Source organism: Globicephala melas, chromosome 20 (genome assembly GCF_963455315.2).
Source record: "Globicephala melas chromosome 20, mGloMel1.2, whole genome shotgun sequence".
Lineage (NCBI taxonomy): Eukaryota > Metazoa > Chordata > Mammalia > Artiodactyla > Delphinidae > Globicephala > Globicephala melas.
In genome coordinates this window covers 45,938,202-45,951,638 of record NC_083333.1, presented here as the reverse complement: position 1 = coordinate 45,951,638, position 13,437 = coordinate 45,938,202, and the positions used below count along the sequence as shown (strand labels likewise).

Genomic DNA, 13,437 nt, shown 5'->3' with positions numbered 1-13,437 from the left:
AGATCTACCCTCTTAGCAAATTTCAAATATATAGTACAGTATTGTTAACTATAGTCACAGTGATCTACATCAGATCTCCAGTTTGAACTTTTAAGTAAATGATAAGTAAATTTCCATCTTGTCTCTATTAAAGCAACCAAATCAATATCCTAACTAATCAAAACTACTCACAAGATATCTTCTGCTTCTTTTGAGGTCATCCCAGAAATCCAGGCCCACTATCCACATAGCTTCTTGGCTTTGGAGAAGTTACAACTTCTCACCCTCCCCCAGCCACTGAATCCCTGAGAGCTTCTCAAGGGCAGGAAGGGTATCTTTTATTTCCAGGGAATCTTCGATGCACAGGACAGTCTTGGCAACGTAGCAGATCCCGGACAGAGAGCTGTTGACTGGGTCAGTGCCAAGAGTGGATGGAATGCAGGGGGAAGAGAGGGACAGGCAAAGAATGTGTGTGTATGTGTCATCTCTCAGGCCAATATAACTTATATAGTATTTACACTCTCTATTAGCTTAGGTTAGCCAGAATACGTGAAAAAGAAAAAAGAATACAAACAATACGACAATACGAAGTACCTTACTCAATGACTCCTTCCTTGAGATGAAACATTTTAATCTGATGATAGCACATAACACTGTACAGGGAGCATCCGCAGCTCCAAGAGTTTCCCTCCAGATGAAAAGCAAGTTCTCAGAAATAACTAGATTTGCTATGACCTGGCCCCTGCCCATGAGAGGGAGGGGAAGTGGGGTGGGACAAGCACTGTGGTCTGCTTCCATGTCACTCGTAGATCCAGTTCTGAGCACAGCTCTTGTAATTCACCAGTTCCTCAGGGTGAAACCACAAGCCAATCTCCTTCTCTGCACTCTCCACAGAATCACTGCCGTGGATAATGTTCCTGGATGGGAAAAGAGATGGCCACATTACCAAGGTCAGAAGGATTAAACTGCCCAGAAGCTCCCCTCATGTCCATTGCCAGAAAGCCTACAGCCACCAGAGCAGAAAAAACCAAAGCTCCATATACATTATTCCATGTCAAAAGAAAAAACCCATGACTGCCACTAATGTAAGGATAAAGAATGCCCTCTCCACGTCCAGCCCTCCTAGCAACACTGATGCGAGCAGCGGGAGCCTCAGGAAGGACTCTGGCCAGCAAAGCGCATTGTATCAGGTTCTACTCTCACAACAAAGGCACAACCATAGTGATGCTGATGACCAAAGGCAGGGGGCCTGCAAAGCCAAACACCAATTAAGAAGGAAAACAAACTCTGATTACAAATTGCTCTGTATATGGTATCATGTCTACCCTCAGCTTCAGAAACCCAAATTCTCGTGGCACTTGGATTTTAGAAAACAGTAAAATGCACCGACTCTCACCTGCCAACTTGGATGCAGAAGTCCCCACGGATGGTCCCAGGCTTGGAGTCCACAGGGTTGGTCTCCCCAAGCATCACTCGACCCGTCTTCACAACATTCAGCCCCTCCCAGACCTCCAAGGGCAAAAGAAAATATGGTCAAGGAAGGAAACCAATCTCAGCAGAAAATCTGAAAACTATTAATTCCAAAGAAAAAGAAAAAGCACCCCCTTAAAATGACATTCATTCATCGAACAAATACTTATGGGGCATCTAAGTGTTCCAGCACTGGGTATATTGGTCTCCCTGCCCTCCTCTTGCCTTTCTACAATCCATTCTTGACACAGAGTGGCCCTTCTAAAACACCAAGTGTAGAAACCTCCCATAGCTTCCCAGCACTCAGGAAGTACAGGGCTGAGACAGCCCTACATAATCTGGCCTCTGCCTGTGCCTATGGATTAATCTCATCCAACCTTCCCTTTCACCCACCAGGCTTCAGTTACGCCAAGCGTCTTTCTGTACCTCAAAAAGTTCCCCACCCCAGGTCCTTTGCACATGCTATTTTCATGGTTGAGAATGCTCTTCACTGTGAATTTGTACACAGCCGGCTCCTTCTCATCCAGATCTCAGCTTGACAATCACGTTCCTTGACCACCCAGTCTAAAGCGCTCACTTGCTATCACATAATCCTATTTCATTTCTGTGCATATCACTAATCATTAGCTGATATATATATGTTTTTTGGTTTCTTTATTATCTGCCCATCCTCCCTTTTCAGGATACGTAGGCAAGGAAAGCTATGAAAACAGTTACCTATTTTGTCTCATTCATGATTGTATCCCCAGTGTCTAAAAGAGCCTGGCACAAAGATGACAACCAATACATACTAAGAGAAGAATCACTGCAATAAACAAGACACAGTCTCCCTCACCTCCAGGAGCTTACAATCAGGCATATCTCTCCTGATTTCTCCCAGATGGGAGTCTTCAGTTCAGCAAGCAAAGGTATTTTGTCTTTGGTGAGCCAGAGAGCTGACTCATACCCTAAATGTCCCATGCCCTAGCCTCAGAATCCTCTGCAACAATGAGGACCTGGCCTTAGAAGCAAGAATCACAACATTCACTCTTCACTCCCAGCTGAGTCATTCACATCAACATCCCACACATGTTACACTCACCATGGCAACCACTGGCCCTGAGTGCATGTATTTCACCAGGCCAGCAAAGAATGGACGGTCCTTCAGGTCAATATAGTGCTCCTTGAGAAGGTCTTCAGAAGCCTATCCCACAGGATAGAGAAGAGAATTGATCCCAAAACTATCTAAGAACCAGCAATTTAGTTATTTCCCACTTACCCATCCTGCTGTTTAAAACGTGAGCTCTCAGCTCACTTGTTCTATTATAACCCAATTCACTCTTGACTTTACCAAAGGGAAGAAGTGACAGGGACTAAAAGTGCTTCAGCTTTGTACCAGGTTTCCCCCTACTGTCCTTGATTGATCAGCATAAAATTACAGAACATTAGAATTGAATCCAGCCATGGTATTTTACACAGGAAAACTAACAATACAATAAATTTCCACGCCCAAGCAAGCCTCAGCTAAAATGTTACAGGGAGGTGGTCTCAGCATTGGATGAGAAGCAAACTGAACCAGGCCATTTCTCTTCATATTTATTCAGAGAATAAAGGCCTTAATTAATTAATTAATTTAATCTAATTTTTTTCTTAAAGAAAAAAAATTTAAATAAATAAATAACCCTGTAGGCTCATGGCAGCTATCCCTCCTCCCATTCTTCACCAAGTCCATGCCCTTGATAGGAAACTCAGTATAAAGGACAAAATGTATGCACTTAGGGGTCAGAGAGACCTGGGTTAAAATCCCAGCTGCATCACTGACTGGATAACCACACATTACTTAACTTCTCCAAGCCTCAGCTTCCTATCACTAACAACCACGGGAAAAGGATTAAGTACCTCTCTGGGTTGTCATGAGACCTAGATGAAAAAACACATGTGCCCAGCATGTGGTAAATATCCGATCAACAATACTTTGATTTCACTTTACCTTCAAAACTGATGAACCTAGTTGCAAGGCAGGAATAAAGAGGCAGACATAGAGAATGGACTTGATGACATGGGGTGGGAGGTCGAAGCTGGGGCGAAGTGAGAGTAGCATTGACGTGTATACACTACCGAATGTAAAATAGTTGGCTGGTGGGAAGCAGCCGCATAGCACAGGGAGATAGGCTTAGTGCTTTGCGATGACCTAGAGGGGTGGGCTAGGGAGGGTGGGAGGGAGGCTCAAGAGGGAGGGGATACGGGGACATGTGTATGCATATGGCTGATTCACTTTGTTGTGCAACAGAAACTAACACGGTATTGTGAAGCAATTATACTCCAATAAAGTTGCATTAAAAAAAAATCCTAATTTAATATACAAACTCTCTGGAGAGCACTGCTTGTCCAATACCTGGCTCGAATCATTCTGTCCCACTCTCCCCTCAGCATTAACCTCAGTCTTCTCCCTTTTATATTAACACAGTTTTTCTAAAACATCACACAGGAACTAAAATGCAAATCAAACTAAATTTAAAATTCCTTGGCGACCCAGTGGTTAGAACTTGGCGCTTTTACTGCCAGGGCCCAGGTTCGATCCCTGGTCAGGGAACTAAGATCCCACAAGCTGCGTGACCCACCCCCCACTCTTTTTTTTCTGATTCATTCATTAAAGTTGACTCTTAATAGGAAAAAAAGATGATCCCCTAATGTACTTGCTTTGAGAATTTAAATTCTTATTTCCCAGGTCTGTTTGCAGATGGGTTCTTGCTCAATCAATCCTTTGCATTTTTTGAAATATTGTTTTGTAGGTATCTTGCAAGTGTGTCTGCCCTCTGCTGTTTCAGGTGGGCCGCTCCAAGGGCAAAATCACAACTTTCCTCTACATGCCCTGATGGTGCCTAATATATGCTAGACAGTAGGCAGGTGTTAACAATGATAGAAAGACTTCCTTGCTGAAAAACAACCTGCCTCAAACGGTGGGGACAGTGGGGAGGAGAGGGGGGTCTCTAAAATCTGCTCAGGAAGCTCATGATCAAGAGCTCAAACAAGCCCAGGGCTTTGCGTCAGAAATCACAGTGCTGCAGTAATAGGTGGAACCCTGCATTGCCAAGAGGAAAGGGAGGCTACTTCTGAAAGTCGCAAATAACTTTTTTTGCTCCACGACTCAGCGGAGATGCCACCGAGGAGTTTCCGGGTTTTAGGACATTTGTGTTCACCCTAAATGGAGACGCCTAAAATGAGCTGAAGGGAGAAACAGAGAGGCTGACCTATGATGTTCTCCTATTTCTATGAAATAACAGAAATAGCAAGAATGAAGTCCACTTACCTGCATGAATTTCATGGCAACAAGGCGGAATCCCTTCTGCTCAAAACGCTTGATGATCTCTCCCACAAGGCCGCGCTGGACTCCATCGGGCTTGATGGCAATGAAGGTGCGCTCGCTATTGGCCATGGTCCTGGGGATAGACGGGTGGAGGGATGAAACAACACCACAAACAATATCCTGCCTACATCATTATCCTTCTCAAGGGGATTACCTCCCTAAAGCTGGTTTAAATCTGCAACGTCAACTCCAGGACTCCCTGGTAAAACCTGATTCCTCCTCAGTCCCCTCATCTAGGAACTAATACCCCAGAGTGGGGAAGGGTCCAAAAGCAGGGCCTATAATTTCTATTTCATTTGATTTAATAAGCTTCTGTTAAGTCATGTCAAGAGGACATGATTGCCAGTTCACCCTCGATCTGGACTCAGGCAATCGGAGGCTCCGCACCCTTTTCCTGTCCCTGGAATGTATACTCTGTACACTGTTCCCACAGTAGGAGCCGTTACAAGGACACAGCCTTGAGAGAGTAAGGGTTGTTGAGACCATCTGGACTGAACATGTGACTGAACCCAGTTAAACTATATAAGTTTATATAAACTATATAAACTTTAAGATTCGGGTGGGTGGGTACAATGCAGCCAGCCAAGACAAGCCTCATATGTATGTTCCCTTACTTATTAAAACTGCTACCTTCCAACCTGGAGTGGTCGACCTCTTTGGTCTCTCCTGGTCCTCTCTGTACAGGGGCCAGTGTGTGGACTGACAATTTGTGAGCCAGCCAGGAGACTGAAGAAATGGGCCTTGGGAAAGAGGCATCCCTGGGGGAAATCCCAAGCTGAACATCGACCTCTATGTGGGGAGGGTGGCCTGTGTGTTTGATACTTGCAGACCACCACATGAAAACAAGGATGCCCCAAGAACACCGGCTGCTTTATTGCATTTATTAGAGAAACTACACAGAGCAGCAAAGAAGGAAAATGAATGGCTGCCGCAGTGGGCTGGCCTCTACTGAGGGCAGGCCACTGGCCACAGATGCACAACTAGAGGCTGCAGCTCGAGTGAGACAGTTGGAAGAAGAGCTGAAGTTAGAGAAGAACGTGCAGGTGTCCACTGCTCTGCCAGCTTTGGGGCTGGCAGACAAGATGAGAGAGCAGGATTATAAACTGGAGATCTTAGCTTGTCATATGACAAAGCTAGGAGAGCACAAGCTGCTGCAGATTAATGTCCAAGTGCTGTGTCAAAGCCTGATTAGGACACTAAGAGACAGAAACCCTGGGAAAGTGAGGAGCACAAAGGGGAGGATGTTGTGGTGACTGAGAATGAAACGGATGAAGCGCCCCATGCTGTCCGACGCCTAATACAAAGAAAAACTTTAAATAGTTGTTACCCTAGACTTCTGATAATAGAGAAATACACCCCAAAACTCTTAAGAGAAAACTTGCATTCCTTCTCTGTTCCTTGAAGTTATAAATCTTACCATGTCTTTGAAATGTAAACACCACAGGAAATAACTAAAACACTGCCCACAGACCAAAGAAAAAGGCGGGGGGGGGGGGCGGTGGTGAAAACACAGACTGCTATAGGAGCACCCTCACACAAAATCTAGTCCACAGTTTCCCTAAGATTATTCATCAAAGGCAAGTACAAAATTTTTTTTTTTTTTCTGGCCACACTGCATGGCTTGAGGGATCTTAGTTCCCCCATCACGGATCAAACCCATTCCTCCTGCAGTGGAAGCATGGAGTCCTAACTACTGGACCACCACGGAATCCCCAAATTTTTAAAATCTTCTCGCAAATATTAGTAAAAGGCTTCAGCCATGTGGGCGGATACTTGATTCACGGCTAAAGTTCTGGAGAGAAAGCTATGGATTCTCTGTTTGTGTCTGTCAGTATGTTCGTATGTCTATGGATTTGTTATATATAGGTGATGTTTTTCTATCTCCAGAGAGTATTGTCAAAATTAACTTGTAAAAGAGCTCTATTTAGTTGGCCTAAAGAAAAATAAGCTTTGATATCAATAGTGTACTTATATAAAGCTGAAACAATTTTCTTTCATCTGCTCAAAGGACAAAGTTTTGTTGGACTACTGGTCTGTTCCTTATGGGACTGTAAGAGGTTTTCCTTTACCTTTTGAGTAACCTGCCCAGAAAAAAGATTCTGTGGTTTTATCCAAATAATTTCTTGTGCTTCATGTTGTCTTTATCACATCTTCAATTACTTAAGAAAACTGAATCTTCTCTATTAAAAGAGCTAAGTTTTTTTTACAATTATGTAACTTTCTGTATTTGCCTTTGGAGTCTTTGTCACTTAAGTTAAATAGAAAACTAAGTACTGTTTCACAGTGAGCTAAGATCCTATTTAATCTAGTGTTTTAAAACCTTTTGGTATTTTTGACAAGCTCCCCCAAAATCTAATTCTAAATAAAGTTATGCTGACCTAGAACTAACTTTGGGATTTTCCAGAGGGCCCCTGGAACATCTCAAAAGACGTATTCTCTTTCCTTATAAAAGAGAGATATTAAACTAATTAGCCTATTTGAGATATTAAATTATATGGGAAACTCTGTCAAATAAGAAGTGATGTTAGGGACTTCCCTGGTGGCACAGTGGTTAAGAATCTGCCTGCCGATGCAGGGGACACGGGTTCGAGCCCTGGTCCGGGAAGATCCCACATGCCGTGGAACAACTAAGCCCGTGCACCACAACTACTGAGCCTGCGCTCTAGAGCCCATGAGTCACAACTACTGAGCCTACAGGCCTCAACTACCGAAGCCCGCGAGCCTAGAGCCCGTGCTCCGCAACAAGAGAAGCCACCACAGTGAGAAGAAGCTTACGCAACAAAGAGTAGCCCCGGCTCGCCGTAACCAGAGAAAGCTTGCGCTCAGCAACAAAGACCCAAAGCAGCCAAAAATAAAATAAATAAATATAAATAAATTAAAAAAAAAAAAGAAGTGATGTTAAACTTTCTTTGGGCTGTATTTGTATGAAATTCCTAAAAATCTGATATGTCCTGATATGATGTTATTAGTTATAATTTTAAAATGTATGTCACAAAAACAATCAAATTCCCTTGTCGACTGTATTATAATGAACGCTCATCAGATCTTTAACCACGGCCATTTTAAAGTCTTTTTTCATTTACAGTCATTGCTGTACTCTGATGGTTTTGCAAAACTGTTCCTGCAAAAATGCTTCACATTCAAGGACTTTTATGGAAAAACTTTAACAAGCACAGGTTTCTGATACCTAAGATCCATTTGCCTTCATGTTGAGAGGGACAGTAATGGACGTTTCAAGGACTTCCTCACGGCTACCTGCACAGCCCCACCACATGTCACGGGATTATAGCCCAAGACCTGCACCTGTTCCCCTTCCCCACTTCAGTAAAACGGGCCCATTACATTGATGATATAATGTTCACACGTGAAGACTTGCCCCTGTTGCAGGACACTCTGCAGGCTTTGCTGGAACATCTGTGAGGGAGAGGATGGGCAGTGAATCCACAAAAAATTCAAGGCCCAGGCACCTCAGTAACATTTCTGGCCGTCCTTCGTTTGGGTAAGATTCAAGTCGTCCCAGAAGTTGTCATTGATAATGTACAAGCCTATCCAACCCCTAAGAATGTGAAAGAGGTGCAAGCCTTGGTAGGAATTTGGGGGTTTTGGAGGACTTTTACTCCCCATCTGGCACAGGGCCTCCATCCCTTATACCACCTGGTAATGAGAGGGCATACGTGGGACTGGGGATCAGAGCAGCAAGCCGCCTTTCAGATGGCAAAAATATTAGTGAAGCAAATTGAAGTTCTGGGCATCTCCCAAGCCGGACTACCATTTGAGTTAGATGTGTCTGTGACTCCAGCACATCTGGGTTGGGCACTGTGGGAGAGACAACAGAAGGAGAGTACCCCTAGGATTTTTGGTCCCTGGAAGGGGGCAGAAACCCAATACACCCCCGCAGAGTAACAGCTTCTAGCAGCGTACACAGCATTCCTCCGGGTACAGCCTCTCACAAAGAAACAGCACATCATGGTAAGAACTTCCCTTCCTTTGAAGGGGTTGTTCAGAATATGTTCCATCTACCCACCTCTGCCATGGCTCAAACCCCCCACACTGGCTAAATGACACGTCTATTTGCAGCAGAGGAGTACCCTACCACCGGCCCGCTGTCTAGAAATGTGGGCGCTCCTAGGCCCTGTAGAGAACGTAGATCCTCCAAACGTCCTGGCCCTGTTCCTGTGTCGGCCTGTAGAGAGGGAGCGCGGGAAATTCCCACTGATGCCTGATATACACATGCCTGGAAAGAGGAACAAACGGCAGCCTCCAGCGGGCTGGTGAGCCCTGGCCATTAATGTTTTGCACTGACAGTTGGGCTGTTCTAAAGGGATTGACCCTATGGCTTAGACAATGGAAAGACAAGAGGTGAATGATCATAAATAAGCCTTGTGGGGTCTGGATATGTAAAAAGACATTTGGGTTCACCTGCAAGAGTCTGAGGCACTCCTCACTGTCTTCCACACCCTGGCTCATAAGGCACTGACATCCTCTGGCAATCAAGAAGCTGATGCCCTGGGCCAGAAATGAGTCCTAGCAACTGACCCTTGGGTGCATAGGAAGAGGGAACACTGAAGTGCCCAGGGGGATGACATATTGCCAAGGATGCTGGACCGCCTTTGAAATACAGTGACTCGATTAATGCAGTAATAGCATGTCCTGTGTGTTCTAAACAACACCCAAGGCCACTGCCAGAGGAGTCTGGGGCCACCCACCAGAGCTCCCAACTGATGTGAAATCGGCCAATTGATTATAGTGGCTCCCTCCTTCCTAGCGAGGGTTCTAAACATGCTCTGGTGTTTGTGGACACTGCATCTGGCCCAACCCAAGCTGTCCCCTGTTGCCTCACAAACCAGGCTGCCGCTATCGGGATTAGAGAAGCTAAGACCATGTATGGATACCTTTGTTGAATACACAGTGATCGGGGGTTATATTTCAAAGGTCATGACTGGGCAAAAGAACATGACATCAAATGGAAGTTCCATCTCCCCTATAACCCACAGGCAGCAGGACTGGCAGAAAGGAAAAATGGAAGAGTAAAGCATCAGATTAAATTACTAACAGGTAAAAACCACCTTGGCCGGGTGGACTAAAGTACTGTCCCAGATTTTGATGCATTTGAATGATCAACCAGAAGAACCTACGGCCCCAAATGCCAGACTGGGGACCCCTGACAAGACACCCAATGCCATACAAGTAAGGAAGTCTTGGGAAACAGCCACTGCCCCAACTTTCTCTGTGGATCCGTGTGCTGTGCTGCTGAGAACACTAAGCCCCATCATACCTGGGAAAGGAGTTATCTACTGGAATTTGCAATGGGATGTCTCACCGGGATGGGTGAATTCACACCTCTGGGTAAAGGAGACTTACTCAGTCTCCACTGGGATCCTGCTGTCCTACTGCAAGCCCGACTGCTGAAATGTGCTATAGCTGGAATGAAACATGCATCTTTGAAAGAGGGGAGAAGGTGGGGTTCCTGGTCTGGCATATCCTGCCCCCAGTCCACCGCTGCCTGCCCCGGCCAATATGTATGGTATGTACAACCGGGTCAAGTTCCTAAAGCCACCAACCTCCCTCTCCTCCAGGCCAGATGGGCATGTTCCGTTTTCTACTGGTACAATCATTTAGCCACCATCTTGGTCCCCTCCATTGGCCTGGAGGACATTATAGCATACAGAGAAGCCCTTACTAACTTCACCCAGCAAGCCTTAAATGACAGCCTGCAAAGCCTGTCGTTACCAATCACTGAAATATCTTTCATGAAAAAAGCTGTCCTCCAAAACAGAAGAGCCTTGGACATTATGACTGCCTCATAAGGGGACGTAGGAAATCAATGGTTCAGATTATGGGGCTCTTCATAGAGAAAACTGTTACTTATTTGGGGACTCATCTTAATCCATGTTTTCTCTTGGATCTGCCTCCACTGCAGTCAGAGAGCTGCCAAATGAGCCACCGCCATGCTGGCAGAACCCCTTGCTAACCTCTCAGGGCACACTTCTGACCCTGCAGAAGAAGGGGGTGAGACTGCAAGGGCCAGTCACAAGCGGCGGAGTACTGGAGGAGGTCATAACTATCAGCTGAACCCAGAAACTGGAGGCTCCTCACCCCCACCCCTGTCCTTGGAATGTACACTCTGCCTACTGTCCCCACAGTAGGGGCTGTTCGAAGGACACAGCCTTGAGAGAGTAAGGTGTTGTTGAGACCATTTGAACTGAACATGTGACTGTACCTAGTGAAGGCCTCTACACATACTTTTAAAATCCTCGTGGGCGAGAGCAGAGACCTACTCGTCTCGCAACCACCCAAGATAGGCCTCAAGCTCCGTTGCTCATTACCCCTGTTACCTACCAATCTGGAGTGGTCTGCCCTTCTTCAGTCTCTCCTTTCCTTCTGTGTACAGGATCCAGTTTTTGAACTAACATAAGCATCTACTGTGTACCCAATACTGTGGCAGAACTAAGGCAGGGGATGTAAAAAAAAAAAAAGACACTATCTCTCAATTATCCAGATGAGGGACACCACAGTGATAATGGGAAAGTGATGTCTGGTACAGGGCAGTCTAAAATATGGTTTGACCTACCGCCACAGTCATGGTATTAGAACTAGAAGGGGTTTTACAGATTATTTCATTACAATTCCCTTCTTTCACAAATGAGGAAACAGATCTAGAGCACCCGAGTGAGGACCAAAGTCCAGATTTCCCAACCCTATGCAACTTATGCTATATCACGAGATGTAATGAATATTCTGACTAACCAGTGAACGGTGGACTGTGGGAGAACTATTGCCATGAGTAATATCTGATATGCGACATCATGCTGGAAGGAAGCCTAGAAAGTATCTATTCCAGACTTTTCCTTTTACAGAGAAAAAGATCGGGCTCAGGACCTGCTCTGTCTCCACAAGATGAGAAAGGAGTCCGTTCACCTTGAAAGTCAATCCCTCTGTGGATAACAGCACCACCTCCTGGCTCTATCTTCCTGTACTTACCTCTTATTTCAGCACCTTAACAATATGTTTGAATTTTCTGTTTTCTGTCTCTCCACTGGCCTGCCGCCTGTATACACGGATGGATTACTTCTGTGTCTGTCCCTGGTACCTAGCCACAGGGCCTAGCACTCAATAAGAGCAAAGAAACTGTCTTAAATGATAATCACCCTACACCTCCAAGAAAAAGAGACCAAGCCCAAGAACTGGCGGAGATCTCCCGGGGGAAGCTGGAGACAAGCATGGATTCTCCAGGAGAAAATGGAGCTAAAGAGCTACAAACAGTCTCTTTAAGTGTCCTCCACATCCACCTGACACACACCTGTCATTCATTCAGAGCCCAGCACTGCACTAGACAGAAACAAATACGGCACAACCCCTGCGGTCGCGTCCTGATGAGAAAAGCAGCCACGGACAAAGGTGAGTCCACGTGGCGTGGGACGTGAGCTGACAGGTTTGCACCTGTCGAAAGGCGCTTCCCTCCCACCCCATCACCCTGGCCACCTCTCAGAGCGGAACTCATCCGACCTCTTCGCCTCCCCCTCCCCTTCCTCTCCCTTTCCTTTCAGTACCCCGAACCCTTCTCACCAATCCGGCTACTTGGGCTTCAACTCCTTCTGCTGCCACCGGCACCGGAAATGCGCCCCCGCCCCTTGTGGTTCCCGGCACCCGCCCGCGCGGAACGCTTCTGCCCAGATCCGCTACGGGAGGGCCCATTTTGCAGAACACCACTCGCCTACGCTTCCTCCTGACAGTCGGGTGTCATTCTAGGGAGCAATTTCCAAAGTTAAACTTCCGGTACTGTTTTTTCCTGCTCTTCTGGCTGGATACCGCCATCTTTTTTTTTTTCCTTAAGATTCTGTGACTGTTTTCTCGAGCAAATTGGCTTCCCGAGAGGTGGCGCTCACACTTTTCATTGAGTCTGAACGAGCACCTGACCTAAAAGTAGACGGTCGCCCTCGTTTTACATTTACTCATTCTTTCCAGCCTGTCAAGCAGATTTTTTATCGAGTAACTTCTGTGTGGCAGGTATTGTTTCAGGGTCTGGGGTATAGCAGTAAACTTTGTTGGAGCTGGTTATGGGGACAAACAATAAATAAATGAGCAAATTAATATGAAATATATCATAGTATGCAAATGTTGTTAAGAAAAAGCAGGGCAAGGGCGGAAGGAAGATTGAAGCAGTAAACTACTTTAAAGGTTAAAGGAGGTGGCAGTAGAATAGACCTGCATGAAGTGAGGGAGCAACTCTGGTGATTACCCAAGGGCCAGTATTATAGTGGGCGTTGAGCGCTAGAAACTGCGGTTGGAGAGCAGCAAGATTATGTTTTGGTGGGAAGTGATTGGAAGATTTTGAGTAGGGCATCATATCATCTGATACACATTTTTTTAAAAAAATCATTCTGACTGCTGTAGGAGGAATGGATGGGGTAAGATACAAAGCAGAATCAGGAGCCTTTTCAACAAATGTGCGGGAGCAATGGGACATCTATAGGCAAAAGAAGAAGAAACACCTCTACCTAAACCTCCCACTTTAAATGAAAATTCACTCCAAGTGGATCATAGTTTTGTAAGTGTAAAACTATGTGGACAAAAAAAAAAAGAAAATGTTGCCTGCCATTTCAGTAAACAAAGACTGCTGCCTGACATCAAGCCATCAGCCA

The 13,437-nt window shown here is 45.5% G+C and overlaps 1 protein-coding gene across 1 annotated transcript; it reads right to left on the bottom strand.

The window, feature by feature from the left end:
* Nucleotides 1-593: 593 nt before the first annotated feature.
* NME1 (NME/NM23 nucleoside diphosphate kinase 1) lies at nucleotides 594-12,495 on the bottom strand. The gene is made up of 5 exons (XM_030839671.2): nucleotides 12,362-12,495; nucleotides 4,739-4,868; nucleotides 2,531-2,632; nucleotides 1,376-1,488; nucleotides 594-896 (listed from the first exon to the last, which is right to left on the bottom strand). The coding sequence occupies exons 2-5, from the start codon at nucleotides 4,862-4,864 to the stop codon at nucleotides 779-781; spliced, it is 459 nt and encodes a 152-aa protein (XP_030695531.1). The 5' UTR covers nucleotides 4,865-4,868; nucleotides 12,362-12,495; the 3' UTR covers nucleotides 594-778.
* Nucleotides 12,496-13,437: the final 942 nt, after the last annotated feature.